Genomic DNA, 23,428 nt, shown 5'->3' on the forward strand with positions numbered 1-23,428 from the left:
TACTTTTGCCACTCAAATATGTAACATTCAATCATTTTCCTTAATAAATAAAGGACCAAGTATAATATTTGTCTCATTTGTTTAACTGGTTTCTCTTTACTTTTAGGACTTGAGTGAAAATCTGATGTTTTAAGTCATATTTATGCAGAAATATAGAAAATTCTAAAGGGTTCACAAACTTTCAAGCACTAATGTAGTTATCCAAGTGTAGAAAATGCAAAGTTTTATTGAGTACACATTTAAGTAATTTAAAATTTTATACCTGTCTACTTACTGAAATACACTATGGGGTAAACTATGCAGTAATACACTAACTGAATAAGAGGAAGATAATTAGGCACTATCCAGTCCCACTGCATAATTTTATAACACAGGATGAAGTATAATAGATTGTCTTTAACACTAAATAGAAGTATCATGGCTGGATAGAATGGTACGTTCACTAAACAAGACAATGTAACATTTGTTTTGTTTCGTTTTTGAATAGGGAAATAAACAGACACATATTGAAACACATCAATAAAACAGTTTATTCAAGTACTGCAATTGAGAACCCAAGATCATAAAGACAAAACATACAGCACATCTTTGAAACATCAGAAGAGTTTAAAACAGTCTAAGTGTCCCGAGCAACCTGCCCAAACAAACTGCTTCCACAGTCCTACAAACTCTTTTTATTCATTCATAAAAAATAAAAAAAAAAAAAAAAAATGAAGGGGTAGCCCAACCATTCATTTTGAGTTACTCCATTCACATCCCCATTCTGTCTTAAAATTACAGAAACTGCCTCGGAGCTGAGGCATTTTAGGCCCAGCCCCTCAGAGGAAAAAAAGAAAATAGACTGTATGAGCCCTTGTGTGTCTAGACAGCCATTGACAATTAAAATCTTAGTGCTAGCATTTACCAGGTGAGTGTGGTATAACTAAAACAATGTAATTCCAGTAGCCAGCACTGTATAAAATTTCTGCTAAGCTACAAATGGCGACTCCCAGAAACTACGGTCACTACTGAATCACCATGCCCACCAGCTTAGGCAGGCAGCATCCTTTTTTTTTTGGGTTTGGGGCGACTTTTTCCTGCAACCAAATGTACACTTCAACAATGGCAAATGCTAAAACACTTTAGCTACATTATATATAGCTTTCATTTACACAGAGCATCAACTCCTCAGAAGATACAAGGCTGTTTGCATGTTTTGAGAGAGAAAACAAAAACAACCTTGAATAGCAGCTTATTGAGAACCTGGTTTTGAAATATCTGACCAAAAGGAGGTTTTTAAATGCAGTCCAAGACGAATGGACTAGAGACTGGCAGAAGTTCAGATGTCATGCAAGCAGACTGGAAGAGCTGAAAAGATGAGTCTCACAAAATAAAAAGCAGCTTTCTGCATCCAGTGTGTTCCAATTAAGGCTACAAGACAGAATAGCTCAGCCAGAGCCAATTTAGTAATGGATGCATGAGAGAGAGTACGCTCATATACTTAGCTGGAAAGGGGGTGGGGTTTTAGTGAATGGAAGGCTTGAAGTAACCACGTCATTCAAAAGCAGAACATGTATTTTATGATGCAGACATCAATATCAAATCCATGCTTCAAATGACGCACTTGAGTTATGAAAAAAAAAGTTTTTGGAAATATTCAAGGCCAAATTAATTAATTTGATACTCCATACACCCCCTTACCAGCCTGATCCACACAAAAACAGACAGAAAATAAAACACAAAATGCCTATTAAGCATGATTTCACCCTGCTGTCCAGTGGGTGCAAGATTGTTTTCCATCACCAGGTAGAGCAGCATTTATTAAAAGACTTGAAAAATGTTATCTAGGAGGTAGTCACCAAAAATGTTTACTGAGCTGATGTGAAGGAGGTGCATACTTGAGGAATCTCTTTAGTATGAAACAGACATGAAAGGCAATCCTTGTTTCCATACAGCAGCAGTTTGGTACAGGAACACAAGTTATTCAGCATGCTCCCTCACCGAACACACTATTGAACAGCCTGCAGCTCTGCACAAAACCTTACAGGGACCACCAACAAAACAACCCACATTTACTAGAAATTACCATTCTTGAATGATGAGACCTATCAACAGCATTTGGATATTTCTACCTTTTGTTTAAGCAAGCAACCAAAAAACACATTACATGAAACCCATGTCAGTGTGTCAGCACACAAAAACACACATGGAAACTTTGGTTGGGGAGTCAAAACAAAGCAAAAACACCCCCCAACACACATACCCCAAAAAAAAAAACCCCAACCCTACTACCTACTATAGGAGAAGAGAAAACCCATCTGAAGCAGGGGTCCTCTACAGTAAGATGTTAATGTTTATAAAAGAGACCTTTAAAAATTCTTTCCAGTGACACTCCTAATATAGTCAAACTAAAAATCACAAAAGTTCAGTTATTAGACCATTTTCTACCCATTTAGAGCTTTTCACTGCTTTTTGTGAAGTAATGAACAATGTGTTACATTTCACACTACAAGATGCCAAATAAAGTTACTGACACTGCATCCATAGCTCAACTGAATCAAGTGTTACACAACTTTATTACACAAGTTTGAAATGGCAATCAGCATGCTCTGCTGATCATTTGGAGTGTGGAAATCACAGAAAATGTAGGACATGTGGCACTCTTAAATTGCAAAATGGGGACAGGTGTTTAAGTGCAGAACTTTATTTATAATCATAAACACTTCTTTAATTGCAAAGGTAAAGAAGCCAGTTCTGCAGCCATAACTTGATATTTTATCTTTACAGCATCCACTTCTGCTGGCGTCACACTTTAATCTGGCCAACACAGAAACCTAGCTTCCTTTGTCACTGGGTTAAATATTTATACACGGAAACCATCCTTTGGGGTTAAAAAAAAAAAAAAAAAAAAAAAAAAAAAAAAAAAAAACAGAAGTTTTGTCTCCTTCACTATTCCATAACCTGAGTAAATTCAGCACAGACACAAAAAGGAAGGGGGTTGGGAGTTTGAGCAGAATTTCCTCTATAGAGGAAATGGTCCCTCACAGAAGTATCTACTTCAGTGCAGCAGTCACTTTTTTGGGGTGTTGGTTTATAAAATGCCAGTATCACAGATATGCACTAAACAAAATCAGAAAGGAAAAGTTATGCACGTGCTGGTTTAAGACAATGAAATGTATTAGGAGTAGGAGCAGTAGAGCTAACCAACCACATACAAAAACTGCATGCAGGGCAACTAGACTGAACCCATCCACAAAGCATTTAATAGTTTTTTGTCCAAAGATCTTAAAATTTTTATTAAAAAGTCACTAAGCCTTAGACAAAATAAAATCTGTGCAGTTCAGGTCGTTACATCTCCCAAACCCTCACCGCCACCACCATTTTCCAATTATTGCAGTCAGTTTCCTCCAAAAACGGTAAATGCAGTCATGAAGCCAGACAGAAGGAAGTCTTTGACCGAACTATGGAGGGCAACACATTTAACATTCATTTATGAATAAAAGCAAAACTACTATACAGGCATGAGACTAACAAGTTTTGCACCTCACACAAAAATTATTAAAATCCAAAAAAAAAAAAAAACTTGTAGGTTATGTAAAGTCACCTTTGTCCAGTATAAAATGTAAATGCCTAAAACCCATAATGAACTGTAAAATAAAATAGTCACCAGTTTGTAGTGTCTCTCTCTCTCTCGCTCTAAATATAACAAGTTTTTCCAGTGCTGTAGCAAATAGCAGGTGGCATAAATGCAGAGGGTGCCATGTTGAGTGGAGCACCAGATTTAAAAATAAGAAAAAAAGGGGGGAGGGGGTTGACAGCTTCAGAGTAGGGGACAATCTAGTTTCAGTCCAGATCAATGACAGGAAGTCAGTACGTTTAGTCATGAGGTAGTTCGGTTGCAACGCCTTTACTGTTCTTCCTCTTCTGAAGATTCCTGGGATCCCTGTTCTTCCTCTTCTCCCTTCTCCTGGAAGAAAATAACAGGAAATAAGATTTCAACAAAACACCCTGCACCGCAACAAATTCTAATCCATACATAAGGTGTGACCATTAGCCATTAGTGTCAACCTTACAATTTAAAAAGCATACAATTCCAGAAATGTTGCACCAAGATTTTCTATTCTTCCTACTCTATTGTCAAAGAATTATTTGAATATATTTGCAACTACACAATGTAAAAAAAAAAACAAAAAAAAAACAAACACGACACCACTTTAGAAAGGTTCATTTAAACACGTAACATGTTGCTTGCTACAATAATCAGATGTTAGTTTGCCACAAAATTCTCAAGTTACTACTAAGAAACAAATTAAATTAAGCAGCAAAAAAAGCAAATAGGAGGTTAACATGAACTACACGACACAGTGCATCTGCCGTGTCATGTCATTTTTCTTTAACCAACACACCTACATTAGGGGATCCACAATTCCTATCTTGTACTTTAAGCATATTTGAATTTCAACACCATTAAACTGTACAAATCTATTGTGTGCATAATGGTATCAGAATCTTGGGGTTCAAAACTGACTGGCAGTATCATTTACACTGCTCAATAGATGCATTGTTTTAGAAAATAACCATACAATATCAAATATTTCTGGCAGATGGCATCTCAAAACAGAAGTGCTATGAATAAATGGGGGAAGAGACTTTGGGAAGAAGATTAATGATTCAAGAGATATGGAAGTTTGGGGTTTGGGAAAGGACATGAGCCAGACTGGGAGCCCAGGATTCTGATTAACAAAACTTTGTTTGAAACACAATCTCAGAACACACACCTAGGGCCCTATGATTTCCGCGATGTGGAAAACACGGATGGAATCACGGAATAAACACTTAAAAACTGATCTTAGATTTAAAAATGGAAATGTGTGGGATTTACAAAACTAAAAGGGCGACTGTTTAACTTATTGGGAAGTTTAACGACTGAATAATCTGTAGTTCTATCATTCAGATACTTTTTTCTAGTTTGATGTTTTTCAAGTTAAAGCAATTCTTTGTAGAAATTTAGTCGTGCCCGTTTGTGTGCATGTTTTCCTGTACGTTTTCTCGTTAAAAGGCATGTGAATTAGCTAACTGCATGAGACAGAAATGGTCAAAGCAAGCAGTATCAGATACTATAACTAGGTAGAAAAAAAAATAAAAAAAAACCTAAACACATAAGCTTAACTGCCAAATTGAGGGCACAATATCCCAGCGACTTTTACGAACCTGGACTACAACTTTTTGGCTAGTTTTGCCAGCACACCATAGACTGAACATGAAAAGATACTTTCAGTGACCACGTCAAATCTAAAACCCATCTCAAAAACAAGGAGAAATTAAGATCAAAAACTGTTCCCTTTCAGGTAACAATAGAGGAAACAAAATTATCAGATGCAAGACACCAGTTTGTGGAGGACTTTGTGGTCATGCGAGTCAGACATACCCCTTGAAAAAATGAAGATGCATCCTTTCTTTATTAAGCATTGTAAACAAGGAAGCATGCTGTCAGAAAATGAGTGCAGTCTTCGTCAAAATCTGCCCCATGTCTTTAAGCACATATGAATGCTGTTCTTCAAAAGATTCATGGCAAGAAAATAAAAAGTTTGTTGTAGTTGATGAAAGTAGCATTCTCAACATAGTGATAGGTGAGTAAACATTTGGCTGTATGGTAATTTTTTTATGTTGGCAGTTCTAATTGTACATTAGAAATTATATTTAACTGGTATTAACAGTCTTTCCTGTAGAAAAATATTAGTGAACGGCACTAGTTGTTAATGGGTTCCCTTTTAAAAATTAACAATGATGTTTCAGGGTTTAATAAATCTTTTGCCTCATGGCGACGAGGCACACAGGGTCCACATTTGACTCTCCCGTTATAAACTCTGCCCATACAAACCTGGGCAGAAGAGCAGGCATCTTCTCAGATGCAATGAGCCCTTAAAAGTGGGTCACTTTTTCTAAAAGAAAAGTTCACCTTCATGTCAGAAGGATGCATTCAACTAGTAACAGCTCTTACAATTCTGGAGGGCACTCATCGTCTCATTGCAGTGTCAGCATAGAGCATCATGAAGGATCTGGGCCCCTACACAACACATATAACCCAAATGACAGCATACACAACTTTTTAGTTGAAGTCAGTTTTTCCTGGAAGAAGTATTCTTTATAAATTTTTTGTCTGTATGCTAGAGAGATATGAATGTGGGGAGCTCTGGTTTCCACAGAATACCATCTACATACTAGAGAATACACCTCAAAAAACCCTGGGCAAAAGGGAACACATACTCCATAGGACAATTTACACCTTTATCAGTTACATCTCAAATAGAAAAAACAGAACACTTTCATAACTGAATTAAGATGGCTTAAAGCTCTAAAACGAATAAAATAAGCAATAACCTGAATTACAACTCAATTTGAGATTGAGCATTTACACACTACGCTCAAAGTTTTTTCTAAAGCTGCCCATTCTGTCAGCCAGCACACTCTGATCAACTTTTGAAACAGGAGGGCTCAATAACAAGACTCAGTTCAAAATCCAGCTCCAGTGATCCACACATTATTAATAACAGCAGCAATAATAATAAAAAAATAAACCTTCAAGAGCCAAGTCAGGCAAACAGAATATAGTTTTATTCAGGCAATTTTTAGGTCTTATTTGACCAATGTTAGAAGTGAGCGCCTGAAATCATTCAGACCCTTTAGCATTTTATTATCCAAACGGCCATATTCTAAAAATTGCTTAAAATCATTTTTGCCCCACTCAATACCTCAGAAGGACAGGATTAAGTTTGTTTTTTTTAAACACAAATCTCTCTATTATAAAAAGAAATCCTGTCCTGGAAAGCAAATGCAAGGCTATGATACGTGATCTTCTCGGAAGACATTTAAAAGACCCGCAAGATGAGATTTGCCATGGTGCGTCTCACAGGAACATAGAACGAGATTCTTGCAAGACATGCCCTACTTACAAGCAATATCAACAAATAAGACCACGGGCAGGAAAAACAAATCAATAGTGTAAAGGCAGTCACGCAGCACACACAGCTCCAGGGCTGTCAGTGCATATAAAGTGTATAAGGTCAATACGGTAGAAATGAAACGATGACTAAACAAAGAAGAAAGAAAAGCGCGGAGAAAAGAGACCCATGGCCACAGAGCGTCTTGCCGGGGACCTTAAACGCGAGACTTTGTGCCAGGACCGTCTCGCGATGACATGGAACATGAGATTCTTTCAAGACACACCCTACTTACTTACAATCGATATCAAATAAGCCAAGAGACAGTAAAACATTCAGTCGTCTAAAGAATTTGAGCACACACAGATTCAGGGCTCTCCGCGCATATAAAGCGTATAAGGACAGTACGTTAAATGAAATGTCGACATCTAAGCGAAGAAGAAAGCAGCGCGGAGAAGAGACTCAAGCGTTGGAAAGACAAAAAAAAAAAAAAAAAAGAATAGAGGTGCAAATTCAGAAAATAAAGAAATCATCAGCCCGGAACATGTGGAGTTGGGAAGGGGGACCCAAAAAAAACCCCACGTCCAATTCAGCTCAGAAATAAAATACAAAGAGTAAAAGACAAAGTAGAACCCCATAAAGATGTTTACAAACGTTGGCGCTAAACACATGCAGAGCAGGTTAGAGATTATGAAAGCAGTAGAAATTAGAAAGACTCCAAAAAAAAAAAATAAAAACATAGCTGGCGCTATACACATGGAGAAAGTTACAAGATATGAAAGTACGAAAATTAGAAAATAAAAAAGTAGATTGCAGTAGCGCAAACAAACTGCCTCATTTAACTATGCACCAGTCTAACTTTGGTTTTGCACAATAATCACTACACTATTGCACCTTAACACTTAATTATACTTTATTCACATAATTTTACTAATTTATTATGTTCTACTATACTGTTATCTTTTAGTCTATGACTTTGTTAATCTAACTGATATTCTTGTAACTTATGCACAGTTTGATAAGCGGATCAGGATGCATTCACTGCGTGTTGTCCTGTATAACTATGCGTGTGACAAAAAGATTCTTGAGAATTTCAAAAATGGAGTTTAGCGCACATGCATTTATTGGTTACTTTGTAACAAAAACATTAACTGCTGATGCAGATCCTTTTGCCTATGCTGAAATTCCAAACAGAGAAACCTATCTTGAATTATGGTACAAAGTCATTAAACACATGTCTCACGGACCTCATTAAAGATTCAGCATATTGGGACACGCAAGATTAAGTGTGTATTTCAAAAACCAAACATGGGGGTTGGCGTATGAATCGAGCAGGGGGCTTAGCCCCCTAGTTTATTAAAAGTAAAACTGAAAATACCAAATGGATGCAAAGTAAACAGACTCTTTGTTATGACTCTTGAAATTTGGCTAAGGTTGATTTGATCATTCATGATTCCACGTCTTATTTGTAGCCCACCTGTGGCCAATTCAATTGATTGCACATGATTAGGACAGACACCTATCTACAGAAGGTTTCACAACTGACAATGTGTAGACCAAGCCATGAGGAAGTCTTTCCTGCAAAGCTTAGAGACAGGATTGCATTGAGAGATCTGGAAATTACATTTTTTTCCCCCGCAGCATTGAAGGTCACCAAGAGCACAGCAGCCTCCATAATTCTTAACTGGAAAATATTTGGAACAACCACGACTGCCCAGTCAAAAAACTGAGCAATCAAGGGAGAAGGGAATTGGTAAGAGAGCTAACCAAGAACCTGGTGGTCTTTCTAGTCAAGCTCCAGGGAACCCATGTGGAGATGGGAGAAACTTCCAGAAGGTCAAGTACCACTGTAGTACTCCACTAATCTGGATTTAATGGCAGAGTGGCCAGATGACACATAAATGCCCACTTTTTTTTTTTTTTTTGCGCAAAAAAGGCACCTAAAAAGGAATCAAGACTATGAAAAACAAGACTCCTTGGCCTGATGAACTCAAAATCGAACCATTTGGCTTCAATTCTAAGCAGCAAATCTGGAAACGAGTTGCCCCTCATCACCTGTTAAATACTTCTCCAATGGTGAACTATGGTGGTGGCAACATCATGCTGGGAGTTGTTTAGTGACAGGGACTAGGAAAACTAGACAGGGTTGAGGTAAACCAGGTGGAGCAGAAGTCCAGATAGATCCTTAACAAAAACCTGTTGCAGAGGGGTCTGGCCCATTGAATAGGCAAAGGTTCACTTTCCAATAAGTGAATAAAAAAATTGCATAAAGCTCTAACATAAAATGTGGCAAGTGAAGGGGTCTGAATACATTCTAAAGTAGAGGTCTCCAACTGTGGTCCTGGAGTATTACTGTGGCTGCAGGATTTTATTCCAGTTCTTTTATGGATATGTTTCTGCTGATAATTAACTGTTGCCTTAAATTAACGGACTTGCTACAGTCATAAAAAAGTTTGGAAACCCCTCTCAGCCTGCATAATAATTTACTCTACTTTCAACAAAAAAAGTTAACAGTGGTTTGTGTTTAATTTCCTAGAATCAGAGTACTGGGGTGTTTTCCCCAAACAGATTTTTATTGAAGCAGTTTATAGTTGTATGAAATTAAATCAAATGTGAAAAACTGGCTGTTCAGAAATTTGGGTACTGTTGTAATTTTGCTGATTTGAATGCATGTAACTGCTCAATACTGATTACTTGCAAAAAAATTGGTTGGATTAGCTGGTTAAAGCTTGAACTTGATAGTCAGGTGTGTCCAATCATGAGAAAAGGTATTTTAGGTGGTCAATTGCAAGTTGTGCTTTCCTTTGACTCCTCTGAAGAGTGACAGCAGGGGATCCTCAAAGCAACTCTCAAAAGATCTGAAAACAAAGATTGTTCAGTATCATGGTTTAGGGGAAGGCTACAAAAAGTTGTCAGAGGTTTAAACTGTCAGCTTCAACTGTAAGGAATGTCATCATGAAATGGAAGGCCACAGACACAGTTGCAGTTAAACCCAGGTCTGGCAGGCCAAGAAAAATACAAGAGTGGCATATGCGCAAGATTGCGAGAATGGTTACAGAACCCACAGACCACCTCCAAAGACCTGCAAGAACATCTTGCTGCAGATGGTGTATCTGTACATCGTTCTACAATTCAGCACAATTTGCACAAAGAACATCTGTATGGCAGGGTGATCAGAAAGAAGCCCTTTCTGCACTCACACCACAAACAGAGTTACTTGTTGTATACAAATGCTCATTTAGACAAGCCAGATTAAATTTTGGAACAAAGTGCTTTGGACTGATGAGACAAACACTGGAGTTATTTGATCATAACAAAAAGCCCTTTGCATGGTGGACGAAGAACACCGCATTCCAAGAAAAACACCTGCTACCTACTATCAAATTTGGTGGAGGTTCCATCATGCTGTGGGGCTGTGTGGCAAGTTCAGGGACTGGGGCCATTGTTAAAGTCAAGAGTCAGATGAATTCAACCCATTATGAACAAATTCTTCAGGATAATGTTCACGCATCAGTCACAAAGTTGAAGTTACGCAGGGGTTGGATACTCCAACAAGACAATGACCCAAAACATGGCTCGAAATCTACAAAGGCATTCATGCAGAGGGAGAAGTACAATGTTCTAGAATGGCCATCAGTCCCCCGACTTGAATATCATCGAAAAATCTATGGGATGATTTGAAGCAGGCTGTCCATTCTCGGCAGCCATCAAATTTAACTGAACTGGAGAGATTTTGTATGGAAGAATGGCCACAAATACCTCCATCCAGAATCCAGACACTCAAAGGCTATAGGTGGTGTCTAGAGGCTGTTATATTTAGTGTCTCATTTGAGTTTGGGTGCTGTTTAATGACAAAACCGCAACAGAGAAGATTGAATCTAAAACAAAAACCCACACTACACACCCTAGAACCAAAGTAGTGCTCCAGGAGTGGAGTAGGAGACCCCGGTTCTAAAGCCATTGTAGGTATTAATCCAAAATATGTGTTATGTCAAAAACTCCTACAGTCACATTTCAGAATTTCATCATTGTTCTGATCTCACACTAATAACGGAGGAATAATTAGTTTAGCATTCTCCCGGAGCACACGTTGGCTTAATACAAAAAAGTTACAGAAGGGTATTGCAAACACTATCAAATGTGTTAAATATATTAAAATTTTGAAAAAGACCGCATTACTGAAGTTTTGGCAGTTAAGTCACATCCTTGCATTCCAACCTCATTTAGAGCATAAGGAAGTGCAAAGATAATGTGCACAATACCAAACCACACACAACTGTATAGATTTTAAGTTGGATGTAATGACATGTGCATTACTCTGCAGTGGGGCCATCGGCTAGATTTCATTGAGGCCAAATTCTCACAGAACAAACACTCTTTGGTGAGACCCTTCTATAACAGGCACACACTCTCATTCATTCCAGGACACAGACTCGCATCACACACAGGTCAAGTCTACACAAGATAAACAGGGAAATATTAGCAAATCTTTTATATAATAAACAAACAAAAACAATATCATAGGCTACCTTATCTTACCATGTGCATGTACTAAATTTATCTGGCGGTGTCTGAACAAAAAACATACTGCTTAAAACAGATGCTAAACTTGCATTCAAATATAGAAACTGGTATATACCAAGAAAATTAGGAATATTTTCATTTATATAAACTCATGTGATTTTTACTGCTGTGAAATGTATGCTTGTATCAGTATATGGAGAAGAGAGAAGCTGGACTCCATCACTTACTGAAGGGTAATATTGTAAATTGGCAAGTAAAATTCAAAATTTTAAACTCCGTTGTATAATGTTCTAAATCTTTGTTCACATTTGCTGCATCTTTAAGGCTACTCCTGTAAAAATAATTTCAAATTGTGGATGAATCCATTATTTTAGAATTCTGGCAAAACAGCCTTAAGCGATAAAACTGCTACTACTTATATTATTTATTTCTTAGCTGAATTGCATGTTTCAAGTATACATTACAGGCTAAAGCTGTTAAAGCAAAAGCCATTTAAAAAAAAAAAATGCTAAGGTTTGCTAACAATAAACAGTAACTGAATGACTATATAGAATGACTGGTCCAACTGAATAATTCTACACACAATTTGAAAAAGACCACTTATACAATTTAATCCATCTCAAATGTGGGCTTCTACAATCCCACCCCACCCCATTATCTCAGCGATTAAGCATTTCTATTAACTTAGATCAAAAGGGACCTGCTTCATGCTTAAAAATGAATGAAATATAGGAACATACATATCGAGTACCACTTTTGTAGAAAAGTGGAGCCGAGACAGTTAGAAAACAGATGGATAGGTAAATGGACAAGAGTAGCCATATACATTACATTCACATGAATATAATGCCTTCATTCCTTTACTGGGACTACATGTGGTGGTACTGGATTGAAAAGAGATTAAAAATTTGTGATCCTACTCATTCAGATGTGTCACTCAAGTTAGAACTACAACCTCCTCCTCAGGTCATCTGTCACATCACCCTCACAAACATAAAATCACATTTTTATTTCTGCACAAATTCAGAATGGGTAATGAATACCTCATTTGCCTTGAAATTAGTAAGACTTTAACTTCAAGTTAAGCCAAGCAATTTTTAAATAGGTACGGTATCTGCAACCTGGTTCTGAAATTAAAGCACTGTATAATCAAAGTGGCTATCCTAGAATTTTAATCATGAATGCTCTTGTGTGCTTTGCATGACTTCTTAACATGAACTAGGTACATGTCATTTAGAACACTGCACATGTCGAATTTTATGGAGTCTACATAAATTTTTTATATACATTTGTTGGGGAGTGGTACAGGAGGATAACTTTGGGCCAGATAAAAAACCTGCACACATGATCCCAGCTCAGTCTGTGAAGATACTGGTGGCATTTATAGTATGCACAGAATAGGTAGCTTTCGTTTTTCCTGACGGCACAAAGCCCATACTCCTTAAAAAATAAATCCATTGATACTATTCCTAAAACATATTCCCGTATTTTACTCCACATTTTAGGTATTCTTGAAAATTATTGGAAACACCATGCCAGTGAGAAATGTGGCTCATAATGTGAAGCACACAGTAGTCTTGAAAGAGTGGCAGGACAACAAATTTTTTTTTTTTTAAATATATAAAAGTCTATATTCAGATGCCACTCATTCACTATGTAAAGGAGAAAAGCAATAGTGCAGTTTACATAAATTCGAGAGTGCCAATTCAACAAAATTTTACTGTTGGGAAAAACTTGGAACTAGAAAGCAAAGCTCTACTGTACAGTGTTGATTAAACCCATCGTTCCACTAATTCTTAGCAAAGAAGTATATGCACTAGGTACCACGAACAAAAATCAAGCATATAACAAAGAATAGAAACACGCTAGCCAAATTAGACCATTAAAGGGTTACTTTCTGTTCTAGCGAGCAAAGTTGCAACCTGGCATGATACAATATGGCATTACAAAAATTACCTACATAATGCTGTTAGATCAGAATGTCTAAATGGTTCTTAAAATGTTATACTGGCATCATAAATGGTTTCTTCACTGTGCTGCTAACTACTACACCACTAAGGTCACTCTGACATGTTCCCTGTAAAACTCCAAAATTAAATCAGAACTGTTGAAGATATTCAATGGAGAAGCCAAAGCCCAGCAGACTTAAAACCTTTGCCACAAAAGTACATTCCAATTGAGGATTTCAACTTGCATAATCAGAAAAATTACTTTCAGAACAAGTAAACATGCTTCTGCTTTAATTTTGAGTTAACAGACCCTGAAAACAATCACAAATCGGAACACCATAATGTACATTCACATATGCTTACACCTGCTAATGCAACATTCTAGTGTACTATAAAAGTTCTTATTCCAGAGGTTTTGTTTTACATTTGGGCAAACATTAAATGTTTTTGCATTTACAATCTCATTGCCACTCACATTTCAAGCTGCCCTTGGACAGGAGGGTTAGATAAATTCAGAGGTCATTCTGCTGTGTATCCACCATTAAATAGTAAGTGAGGCATAAACAGTTCTTTACAGGTTTAAGGAAAGAGTAACCCATGTTACCCAAGATTACTGGGGTAAACTACAGCCTTCTACAAGAAACACCAGTTGTGGATACTAACCCAACATTTTGATAAATCATATTTCTTATTGCCATAAAACCCTGGTAATTTTCCACCCCTAAAATTGCACACAAATATCTTAAACACCAAAACCTGTTTTACTTGAGAACTCCACGAATCTGATAAGCAGAGGTAAATTCTCACATGTAGCAGCAACCAAGTGCTGAGGAGAAATACTTACTGCTTTTTTAGGTCTTCCTCTAGGTTTTCCTTCTGTAGCACCAGAAGACTTCTGAAAGTAAAAGAAGAAAAAAAAAAAAAATCTGTGTTCAGTCTAGGTAAACAAATGTGGTGCATCTTTTCAAAGGACAAAAAAAACAACCACGCACAACACTTTACATGATGCATTACTTGATTGCCCAGAAGACTACATCAGCCGAAATATCCAAATATTTCATTTAAATTGCATTCATATATCATGCTCAGTTACTTCTTTTAGTGGTAATTACCAAGAACATTGCAGTATCTGCCCCATTGCATGATTTGCACCATTTTGCACCACTGTACTAGTTGTTTTGTAAAGAGCTTACTGGTACATTTTATTATGAACATACTACAGAGAAGGTGTTCCACTGCTTTTGCTCTGCAAAATACAACTTTAACTATATTCAAAATGTTGAATACGTCAAGACAGGCAAAAAAGTTAATCAAGGATTACCATGTATCCCAGAATTGTGAATTATCAACAGCAATTAAGGAAAGGCTACCACTAGATGGAGCTATTCTGCAGACTTTGCAAAGCACAACTAAGCAGATGGCACAAGAGTCTCAAGTTTGAAGGCCGATTAACTCTGCAACGGACAGCCGGTATGGGCAGTTGCCACCTGTTAATAGAGCAGCTGCCAGAACTTCTCCCTCCCTAAAAGGAGGGTTATTCTTGATGCTATAGCAACTAGCCACACAAAGACAGAAAGTCCAAATACGCTTTTACAATAGATTAACCTAAAAAGCATGCAGCTGCTGTGAAAGCTTACAGTGCAAGATGAGGAAAGAGACCCCAGGAACAGATTCTATGCATACAGCATTTACAGTATCATTATAACCCCTTAAGTGGTACAGCTCTAAAGCCTTTCAACAAATGGATGCATATTGTCCATTTAAAAAAAAAACCCACACATACACAAACAGCCAGGAAATCTGCATTTTTGTTTAGCACCATTGATGCCAGTTGTTTAAAGGTTTAGAAAAATTTACAAAGTTGGAAGGATTTACCTTCTGCACAAGCAGCCAGGTATTGGAGCATTTAACTAAATTTACTCATTACTAGAAAAACACTAGTTCTATTGAACATACTTACTCTGCTCTTGGAGGTGCTTTTGTTTTTACTGCCCTTTGGTCTTCCCCGGGGTCTTTTGGCAGTAGGGGCACCGCTGGGTTCTTGTTGCTGAAGAATGTTGGAAACAAAAATTAAAAACAGACACTGCCACAGGTAACAAAATGAAATATGGGATGTAATAATATATTATATAGAAGCCAATCAAAGGCTGCTTTCAAGGAGCTCTGAACTGTTAACAGAATGACAACTCAAATCTGAAGCCAAAGTCAACCACACAACCAAACAATCCATTCTTGCTACTCAGGCCCACATTAGATTACAAAGAGTTCAATGAGAAATATATCAATTGGTTATAAATGACTGCCAGTTATATATAGGCAATGAACTTTGTGTACTGTTTTTGTGTATACATTTATTACAAGGCAAAGTGCACACTGTGTAATTATTTTCCACATTCAATGCTTACTAGTTATTTTGGTCCCCCCCCGCCTTTTAATTTTATTGAAAACATTCCATACAATCAAGTCAAAACCTAACAAAACTAAAATTTAAATCAATCCCCAAATGCTTACTAGTTCAAGTGAACTATGTGGCACATCCAAGTACATTTAAAAAAAAGCTGTTCATACAGTATATGCCAGGCACGATGTACAATTACACAGGTAGTCAAGGATTTACAACATCCACTCTCAAACTGGTTCAATCCACATTACATCCTTCCATTTCACCTCTTGCACCAAAAAAAAAATTCATCGAGTATTGCATTTGAGCAAAACATTCCAGCCTGCTTAGATTCTGGTTCACAGATACTAGCATTTTTATACTATGAATAATGAACTGCAACATTAAAACCCCTAGCAAAAGCATACAGTGCCTTCTTTCATTTAAAGAGGCTGCCATATTTTTACAGGCTCACTGCACAATACCCTCTTATGGGTGGCAGGAACATCCACAAATCAAAACAGGCTTTAAAAGGACAATAGTGACATGGCCAGACAAGGAGCAGACATCATCACTGCAGTTTATGGTTGTTCAAAGCAATCCTTTCGTAGAAAACCACCACCACCATTTCCTTTTTGAAAGTCATACAATTCCAATGCTACAGTGTACAGTAAAACCAAAAGTAGTAGCCTACCGTTATATTTAGTGACTTATTTGTGCTCAGTTTCCCAGATTTGCCTAGGCTCGCCAAACATTAAACATGATTACTATCGGTTTTATGAAGTTCTAGTATTCATTTCTAAACATACAAGCATTTAGTTTCCAGATCTATACACAAAGAGTTGTACAATTTTTCAAAAATAAAAAATGAGAAAATTGGTTTACTTATACAGTAAATTCTTAATACAATCTGAAGGCCAGTCATCAAGACAGTGTTTAAAAATGACACGTCAGGAAAATGCACCTGCTTTTTCACTATTGTACCCAACACTCTTGAACTGTCCTCTGCAGCTGCTACCAGATAGATTCTCACATGAATGTGTGCATGCAAGTCAGCAGCAGAGAGGCTTAATTTTAAAATGCTAGTCTACCATGCAAGTGTCATAAGGCATGTACGGTACTTCAAGATTTTACTGGAGAGTTGTCCGGTGATCAAATTAGGCATACCATGTATGAAAGTACAATTAAGCAATATTAAAAAGAACATTCTCAATGTCATTATGTAAACCAAACTATAGCATTCAGACAAGTTCAGTCCACTGCAACTATTGCCCTAGCAGCATCCTAAAATAATGTTTACGTGACAAAAGGTCTCCCACCCAACTTGCATACCCCCCCAAAAAAAAAAAATTTTGAAAGATGCAATCCAAACAGAAGAAACTTGGAGCCATTGAGGAAAGAAACCACTGTCATCATTGCTCTACCTGCAACTACCTTGACAGTTGGAATTAACCGGAATGGTGAAAGACACCACTATACAGTTTTAACTGTTTCAAAATTTCATTTAAAAAAAAAAAAAAATTCAAAACCAGACATGCAGGTTTAACTAGAATGTCTTTACATGCATGTCCTTCATAAAAACTGTTATGTTGCAGGGAAATTTACACCCATCAACTCATGCATACCCACCTGAATGAATGAAGTTAATATCCTAAAATATCCACCATACTACAGTCTGCAAAGCGACTTGTAGTACTCCGTACACTGTCCGTTTACAACCAGGCTAGATGCAAGGGTTTTGTGTTTTTTTTTTTTTTTTAAATAAAGTATGTGGTACACATTCATGTTGGAACCAACTATTTGTAGTGTCTCCTATCAAAAGTGGAAGATACAAAATAAAGCTGTTTTCTGCTTAAAATTAACTTCAATAACTGTTTACAGTGGTAGCACAATGACTAATGAATAATATCAGGGTCTCTTGGATGCCGTTTCTTGGTTTCAAATCCAATGCCTTGTCACTGTGTAAGGTTCACAAATTCTCCCACGACTGCAGGCATTTTCTTCCCACATCCTTTAGGGACATTAAGTGAACTGGCCATTTCAAACTGATGTTGTACGAGTATATGCCCTGTGATGTATTGCCACCCCATCCAGGGTAGTGTCAGACCGATACTGTATACCAGGCACTACCATTGGTGGGCCGCTTTGACTGCCATACGTGTGTCAGTGGGTCGCATTTTAACAAATACTAAATATATTATGATACAAAGTTACTGTAGCTATCTTTCCAATACTGAAAACTTTAAAAAAAATGTAACACTTAAAGTTTAAAGGAAAGCAATTTATTTCCATACAATCTCCATACAACTGCATACAATTAGAGTCTTAGCCTCTTAGCTAGGTCCCCTATATAGGAGTCTTACAGTCTGAGATATATTTCTTTTGTCCCAACACTTGGCATCTCGTTAGTAGCCAGTTTCTCAAAACCAGGCTTGAAATCTTGTGCAGCTGCAACTTATGAGGGATGAAAGGTGCTTGACAGGAAGTCTTGAGCAATGTGGGGTTTTGGTAGCTTTCATAAACGAAAACAATTGCTCACAAAGGTAAGTGCTTCCAAACATACAGTACTCTCAATGCCACCTTAAGGATCTGTACATATGAGGGTGGCAGGTAAGCATACAAACCTGGCACACCAACTTTGTTGTATTTGGCCTTCAGAATAGAATCTCACTGCAGTTCAGTCAGTTCCATTTGGATATTCTCAACGTTTTAAGAGTATGGTGATGTAAACAGCACAAAGTCCTGTTTGTGTGAACTGAAAAAAAAAAAAATCACGAAAACGTTCACTGAATTCATTGCTCAGTAATTTAAGTTGGAAAACAAATCCTCCAAAAGTCAAAATTTTACTTTACTAAGTTTACTTCAAAGTTTATATTTTAAAATAAGCTGATATGCAAAAAGCCCCCGACCTACACTAATTTTACAAACTCAAAATCACAAAAATTTGTTAACTCACTAACTTCTCACATCCACTTCAGATCTTCAGCTGTAGTCTGCACTGTTCATTACAATATTAGCACAAAATTACATAAAACTAGAGCAAAAAAAGCATGAAAATAACCATCCATCCTCTTCCGTGTATCCGAGATTGGGTCGGGGGATGGGGTGCAGGCTTTAACTTCAGCAGAGATGCCCAGACTTCCCTCTCCCCGGCCACTTCTACTAACTCGTCTGGGTGAATCCAAAGGCCTTCCCAGGCCATCCGAGAGACAGTCCCTCCAGTGTGTCCTGGGTCTTCCTGCCAGTTAGATGTGCCCGAAAACACCTCACCAGGGAGGCGTTCAGGAGGAATCCTGATCAAATGCCAAGGCCACCTCATCTGACTCCTCTCGATGCGGAGGAACAGTGGCTCTACTCTGAGCTGCTCCTGGATGACTGAGCTTCTCACCCTATCTTTAAGGGAAAGGCCAGGCACCCTGCGGAAGAAACTCATTTTAGCCGCTTGTATTTGCGATCTTTTGGTCACTACCCACAGCTCATGACCATAGGCAAGGGTAGGAACGTAGCCTAGGATTTCAGTTTATGTGTCGCTGCTCATTAACTTTGGTTAAGGCTTTTGGGGAAATGGGTTGTGTGTCAGTGTTATGCCGAGGGTTTCAAGGAGCGGACACCGCAGATGCAACAACTATACTAGCAGAAGACGCTTTCGGCACCGTAATGCCATGGAAAAACGCACATTTGTCAGAAGGTGGAAATATTGACTTTTCTTAAGTAATGTAGAAGATGCAGAATGATTCAAACGATAATCATTTTGTACAAGTTTAGTGCTAACTAGGATCTGTCATGCTGGCTGCACAGATTTCTGTTGCGGTTTGCGTGTTTGCCATGCCTGCTGTATACCACCCTCCTGCGCTGATGTAAGCAAGCTTACAAATACAGTATAGTTAGACTATGTACACAACAAAAGTACAGCTTCTCGTGTCTCAAATTAAGAATTAGGAAAATAGCCTACAGGAGCCACTTGAAATTTAACAAATTTGCTGATCAGCACCAACACTACTTCTATTCTTCGCACTTACCAGTTTCAATGTACATGAATTTGAGCCATTTCTAAAATGCCCAAATCAAGCAGAATTTGATTATGAAATTGACATCTGTTTGGATAAATTATAATCTTGTAACCACGATTGTCTGTATAGGGTCTCATACTGATAAATGTTGGAAAAAAAAAAAAAAAAACAAGCACGAATATACCCGTCGAAAGCGACACATTTAAAAAGTGGACTTCGATATTCAATAAAACCACTCCAATGAAACAACCGTGAGATTTATCTATAATATAGAAAATTACGAATGAGAAAAATACAGGGTGAGGCAGAAAGGACGGACGTTTAACAATTTTGTTAATTTTTCTTAGAAATTTATTGAAAGATTCGAGTTCATATGGAAATAGCATTTGACAATTTGTAGGGATGGAAATGCAGGTATAAATGCAAAATACGCCTTACCGAACGATTACGGAGGCCAAGTTCAGAAGAATGCTTCCCAGCAGATCGATTTGGACTGCGCAGCAGGGCTAATCGTACGCTTTCCATAGTTTCAGGGGTACGTACCGTTCGTGTATCCCCCGGCGGTATTTTGTTCATTAGTTTACCTCGTGTACGAAGTTATTTAACCCAACGTAGTATTGCGTTACGAGCGTGAAAAGCTTTATTTCTGTGGATATTGAAATGGCAACGAAATTCATGCTGAACTGCGGTGATAGATTGGTTGTTCTTTACAAAACAGTCGTACGCAAAAACGCAGTGTTCTATAGTCCACGGCTCCAACTAAAAAGAAAATAAAAAAATGCTAAGATTTCGCGAACCTAACGCCACCTACAGCACATCTGTCACTCCACCTAGTGGTGAGTTCTAGCCATTTCAAAGACGTCCGTCCTTTTTGCCTCACCCTGTACAAGCACGTAAAGACATAAAGGAGCGCAAGACGATACTTTTCCCGCGCCAACAATTACGCGTTAAACCGGGTTGTGTGGCGCGACAGGATAAGGCGCATGCGCACGTGATCTTCGATCTATCCTGCAGTCAAACTCACCTCGGTGGTGGTCTTTGCTTCAGGTTGCTTGCGCGGTCGGCCTCTGCCTCGCTTCTCAGCCCCATCTTTATCCTTCGAAGATAGGGACTGGTTCCCCTTCGCACTTGAATCGCTCATCTTGTGTCTTGTACTGTTGGGAGAGGATAAGTGACAAAAAAAAAAAAACAATCACAATATATTCCAAAAACAACAAACTCGAACTAAAACTGAACCGGATACCCCATTACGTTTGATCGTGGTTTACCGATTTCTTTCGACACTTATTTAAAGTGTCACTGCGTAGTGTCTTTTACAGAACCATGCATTTCAGCGATTAAGCCACGCGTGCACACCGTATAAATTACTCAGAATTAGGCAGATGGGAGTAAGAGCATACAGTAAAGCGGCGTGGTATTTATTAAAAAAAAAAAAAACTAGCTGCGACGGCGCAAACACAAGGTACACCACGTGGCGTTAGATCCCACGCGCGAAACATGTGCAATAGAAACAGCTAGGTCATGGGGAGCGTGTAGCCGAGGTAAAACGCATCGATATTGTAGGCTCGACAACAAACCAGAAATAACATGAACATACCGCACAAAGGGGAACTCGCTTCACAAACATACAATACCATCGAAGCATGCGTAACTTCTGGCAACCTGAGCCAGCTGTGAAGTACTAAAGATTGGGTAAGGCAAAAAAAAAAAAAAACACTTATCATGGCGAATTTAAATGGCGCGTCGGTACCGAAAGGCAACATCAGAACTGCTGCCAGAATTCTAACCCAAGGAAGATCAACCTGCAAATCGTTTTGCACGCCAGGAACCTGCGCCATACGCGCACACACATATTTGCGCTTACAGTTAAGGAAAGCCAGTAAACGCTGCAGGAAAACAATTACAGCAAGCCCGTATTATAATATAAACACGAAATGCGTTCGAGCTTTAACAGTCTGCACAGCCCAAATTAAAAACATATAGCATTTAAATAGGTAGGAAAGAGTGAAGCAGCCCGCGATACAAGCAAATACGTCAACAGCCCCCAACAACAAATATTATTTACTGTAAATAATCGTGTAGCACCGTAGCTCACGATCATCCCAAACCCTTGTCCTGATAATGGAGGTACAATCGGAACCAAGATACCAGCAACCCGCTTATTAATAAATTCGTCGTGGTCATTTTCATACAAGGACAAATGGCAACCAAAATCCACAGTCCAAAAATAAAACGGCTATCGGTAGGAACATCCCGAAATTGTGACGCCTCGATAGATTAATTCGGCGGCCACAACTCCCGTATCTTTCTTCATAAACATACGAGCTCTTTAACTCGGAGACCGCCATAATCAAGTCCCTCGGAAAGGAATACAAGGGAAAAGGGGCTCCCTCGATTGTCTTTCTGTCGCGCCGACAGTTCCGCGTACACACATACACAAGTGTACGCTTATCCGCGCAAACCACGCAGCTGCAAAGCGCATCGCACATCCTGCGAAAAAGCCAACCACGCAAGGTCAATGGAAACGCCATGAAAATTAAAACCACAACTGCCGTGGGAGGCAACTAAGGATGAAGCATGTGCAGGATGAGAACAAAATGCCTTCAAAAAATGACGAAGCGCGAGGTGTATAGGGCTTGCACAGGATGTCACGCGAGAAATAAAATGCACATACATAGAAAGGAGAGACGTGCGTGTGCATATTTATATATGCATTTAAGTATTTTTGCGGCAAACCTAAATTAATACGAAAATAGGTAGGAAAAAAATATATACCAGGAGCAAGGCCGGCTTCAGCGCGCGCGCGCCCGACCTGCCGGCATCCAGCGCCGCGCACGCACGCACTCCCTCCCTCTTTACCCTGGAACATAGAAACGCGCGCGCTCGATCCCACTCGCACAGCGGCAGAATTCCGGTTATGTCGCCTGTCCTTCATTGCAATGCCATGCGAGTAAAATACAAACAAATGAGCATTTGGATAAAAGTAAAAACCGAGGCCATACTGTAAACTCCAGTGAATCTCCCCGTTACTCGAAGTTCAGTTCACCCGATTTGAAACCTTTGATTACAAACGCTGCAGATATAAGCAGGGACAATCATGCACGCCAACCCTGCCCTTTAAATAATAATAAAAAATCCAACGAAAGTGTGTGAGACATAGATTGAGACGAGTATTAAAATAATGAAATAAAGGAAAAAAAAACGAACAAAAAATTCACCCCAGTAAGTCCTGGACTGGATCCAATATGGTCTAAAAATAGCCAGCACTACTTCGAATGAAATAAAAGCGACAGCCAGAGGGAGGTTTAGAGCAATTTAAGGAGGTTCCCTCCCGGGGAATATAATTGCGAATGGGCGGAGTTATGCCAAATGAGGACGATGGGCTGGAACTATTTTAAAGCAAGATATAAATGAAAATGGTTTAAAATTAACTGGCAGACGGTCACTGTAAAGTTTCATGTTCTTTGTTTTTGACGTATGTACTTGGGGTTTTAAATCCAATCGTACTTGAAGCTGTAGCATCTTATTTTAACTTCTTTTCCTTTTGGTGTATTGTAAAAATTAAAGCTTCTTTTAGTTCCCGCCTTATCTGAAGTGGGAGTTTCGAGATAAGGAATAACTTGAAACGTATTCCTTCCCTCGTTG

The 23,428-nt window shown here is 38.4% G+C and overlaps 1 protein-coding gene across 4 annotated transcripts; it reads right to left on the reverse strand.

Annotated features, from left to right (window-relative positions):
• Window positions 1-506: 506 nt before the first annotated feature.
• On the reverse strand, window positions 507-23,099 carry hmga1b (high mobility group AT-hook 1b). 4 transcript variants are annotated; one of them, XM_039748698.1, is made up of 5 exons: window positions 23,002-23,099; window positions 20,808-20,937; window positions 15,354-15,440; window positions 14,238-14,288; window positions 507-3,946 (listed from the first exon to the last, which is right to left on the reverse strand). In XM_039748698.1, the coding sequence occupies exons 2-5, from the start codon at window positions 20,922-20,924 to the stop codon at window positions 3,887-3,889; spliced, it is 315 nt and encodes a 104-aa protein (XP_039604632.1). In that variant the 5' UTR covers window positions 20,925-20,937; window positions 23,002-23,099; the 3' UTR covers window positions 507-3,886. The 4 variants fall into 4 exon arrangements, with proteins under 4 accessions (XP_039604632.1, XP_039604633.1, XP_039604631.1 ...); XM_039748699.1 differs by lacking the exon at window positions 23,002-23,099 and adding an exon at window positions 22,559-22,643; XM_039748697.1 differs by lacking the exon at window positions 23,002-23,099 and adding an exon at window positions 22,106-22,373.
• Window positions 23,100-23,428: the final 329 nt, after the last annotated feature.

This window comes from Polypterus senegalus, chromosome 3 (assembly GCF_016835505.1).
Source record: "Polypterus senegalus isolate Bchr_013 chromosome 3, ASM1683550v1, whole genome shotgun sequence".
Lineage (NCBI taxonomy): Eukaryota > Metazoa > Chordata > Cladistia > Polypteriformes > Polypteridae > Polypterus > Polypterus senegalus.

Coding starts and splice junctions, on each gene's coding strand:
- hmga1b (XM_039748697.1), bottom strand. CDS start 22,314: ATGGCGTTTCCATTGACCTTGCGTGGTTGGCTTTTTCGCAGGATGTGC. Junction 20,938..22,105: donor GTCTCCGAGTTAAAGAGCTC/GTATGTTTATGA, acceptor CTCTCCCAACAG/TACAAGACACAAGATGAGCG. Junction 14,289..15,353: donor AAAGCACCTCCAAGAGCAGA/GTAAGTATGTTC, acceptor TTTTACTTTCAG/AAGTCTTCTGGTGCTACAGA.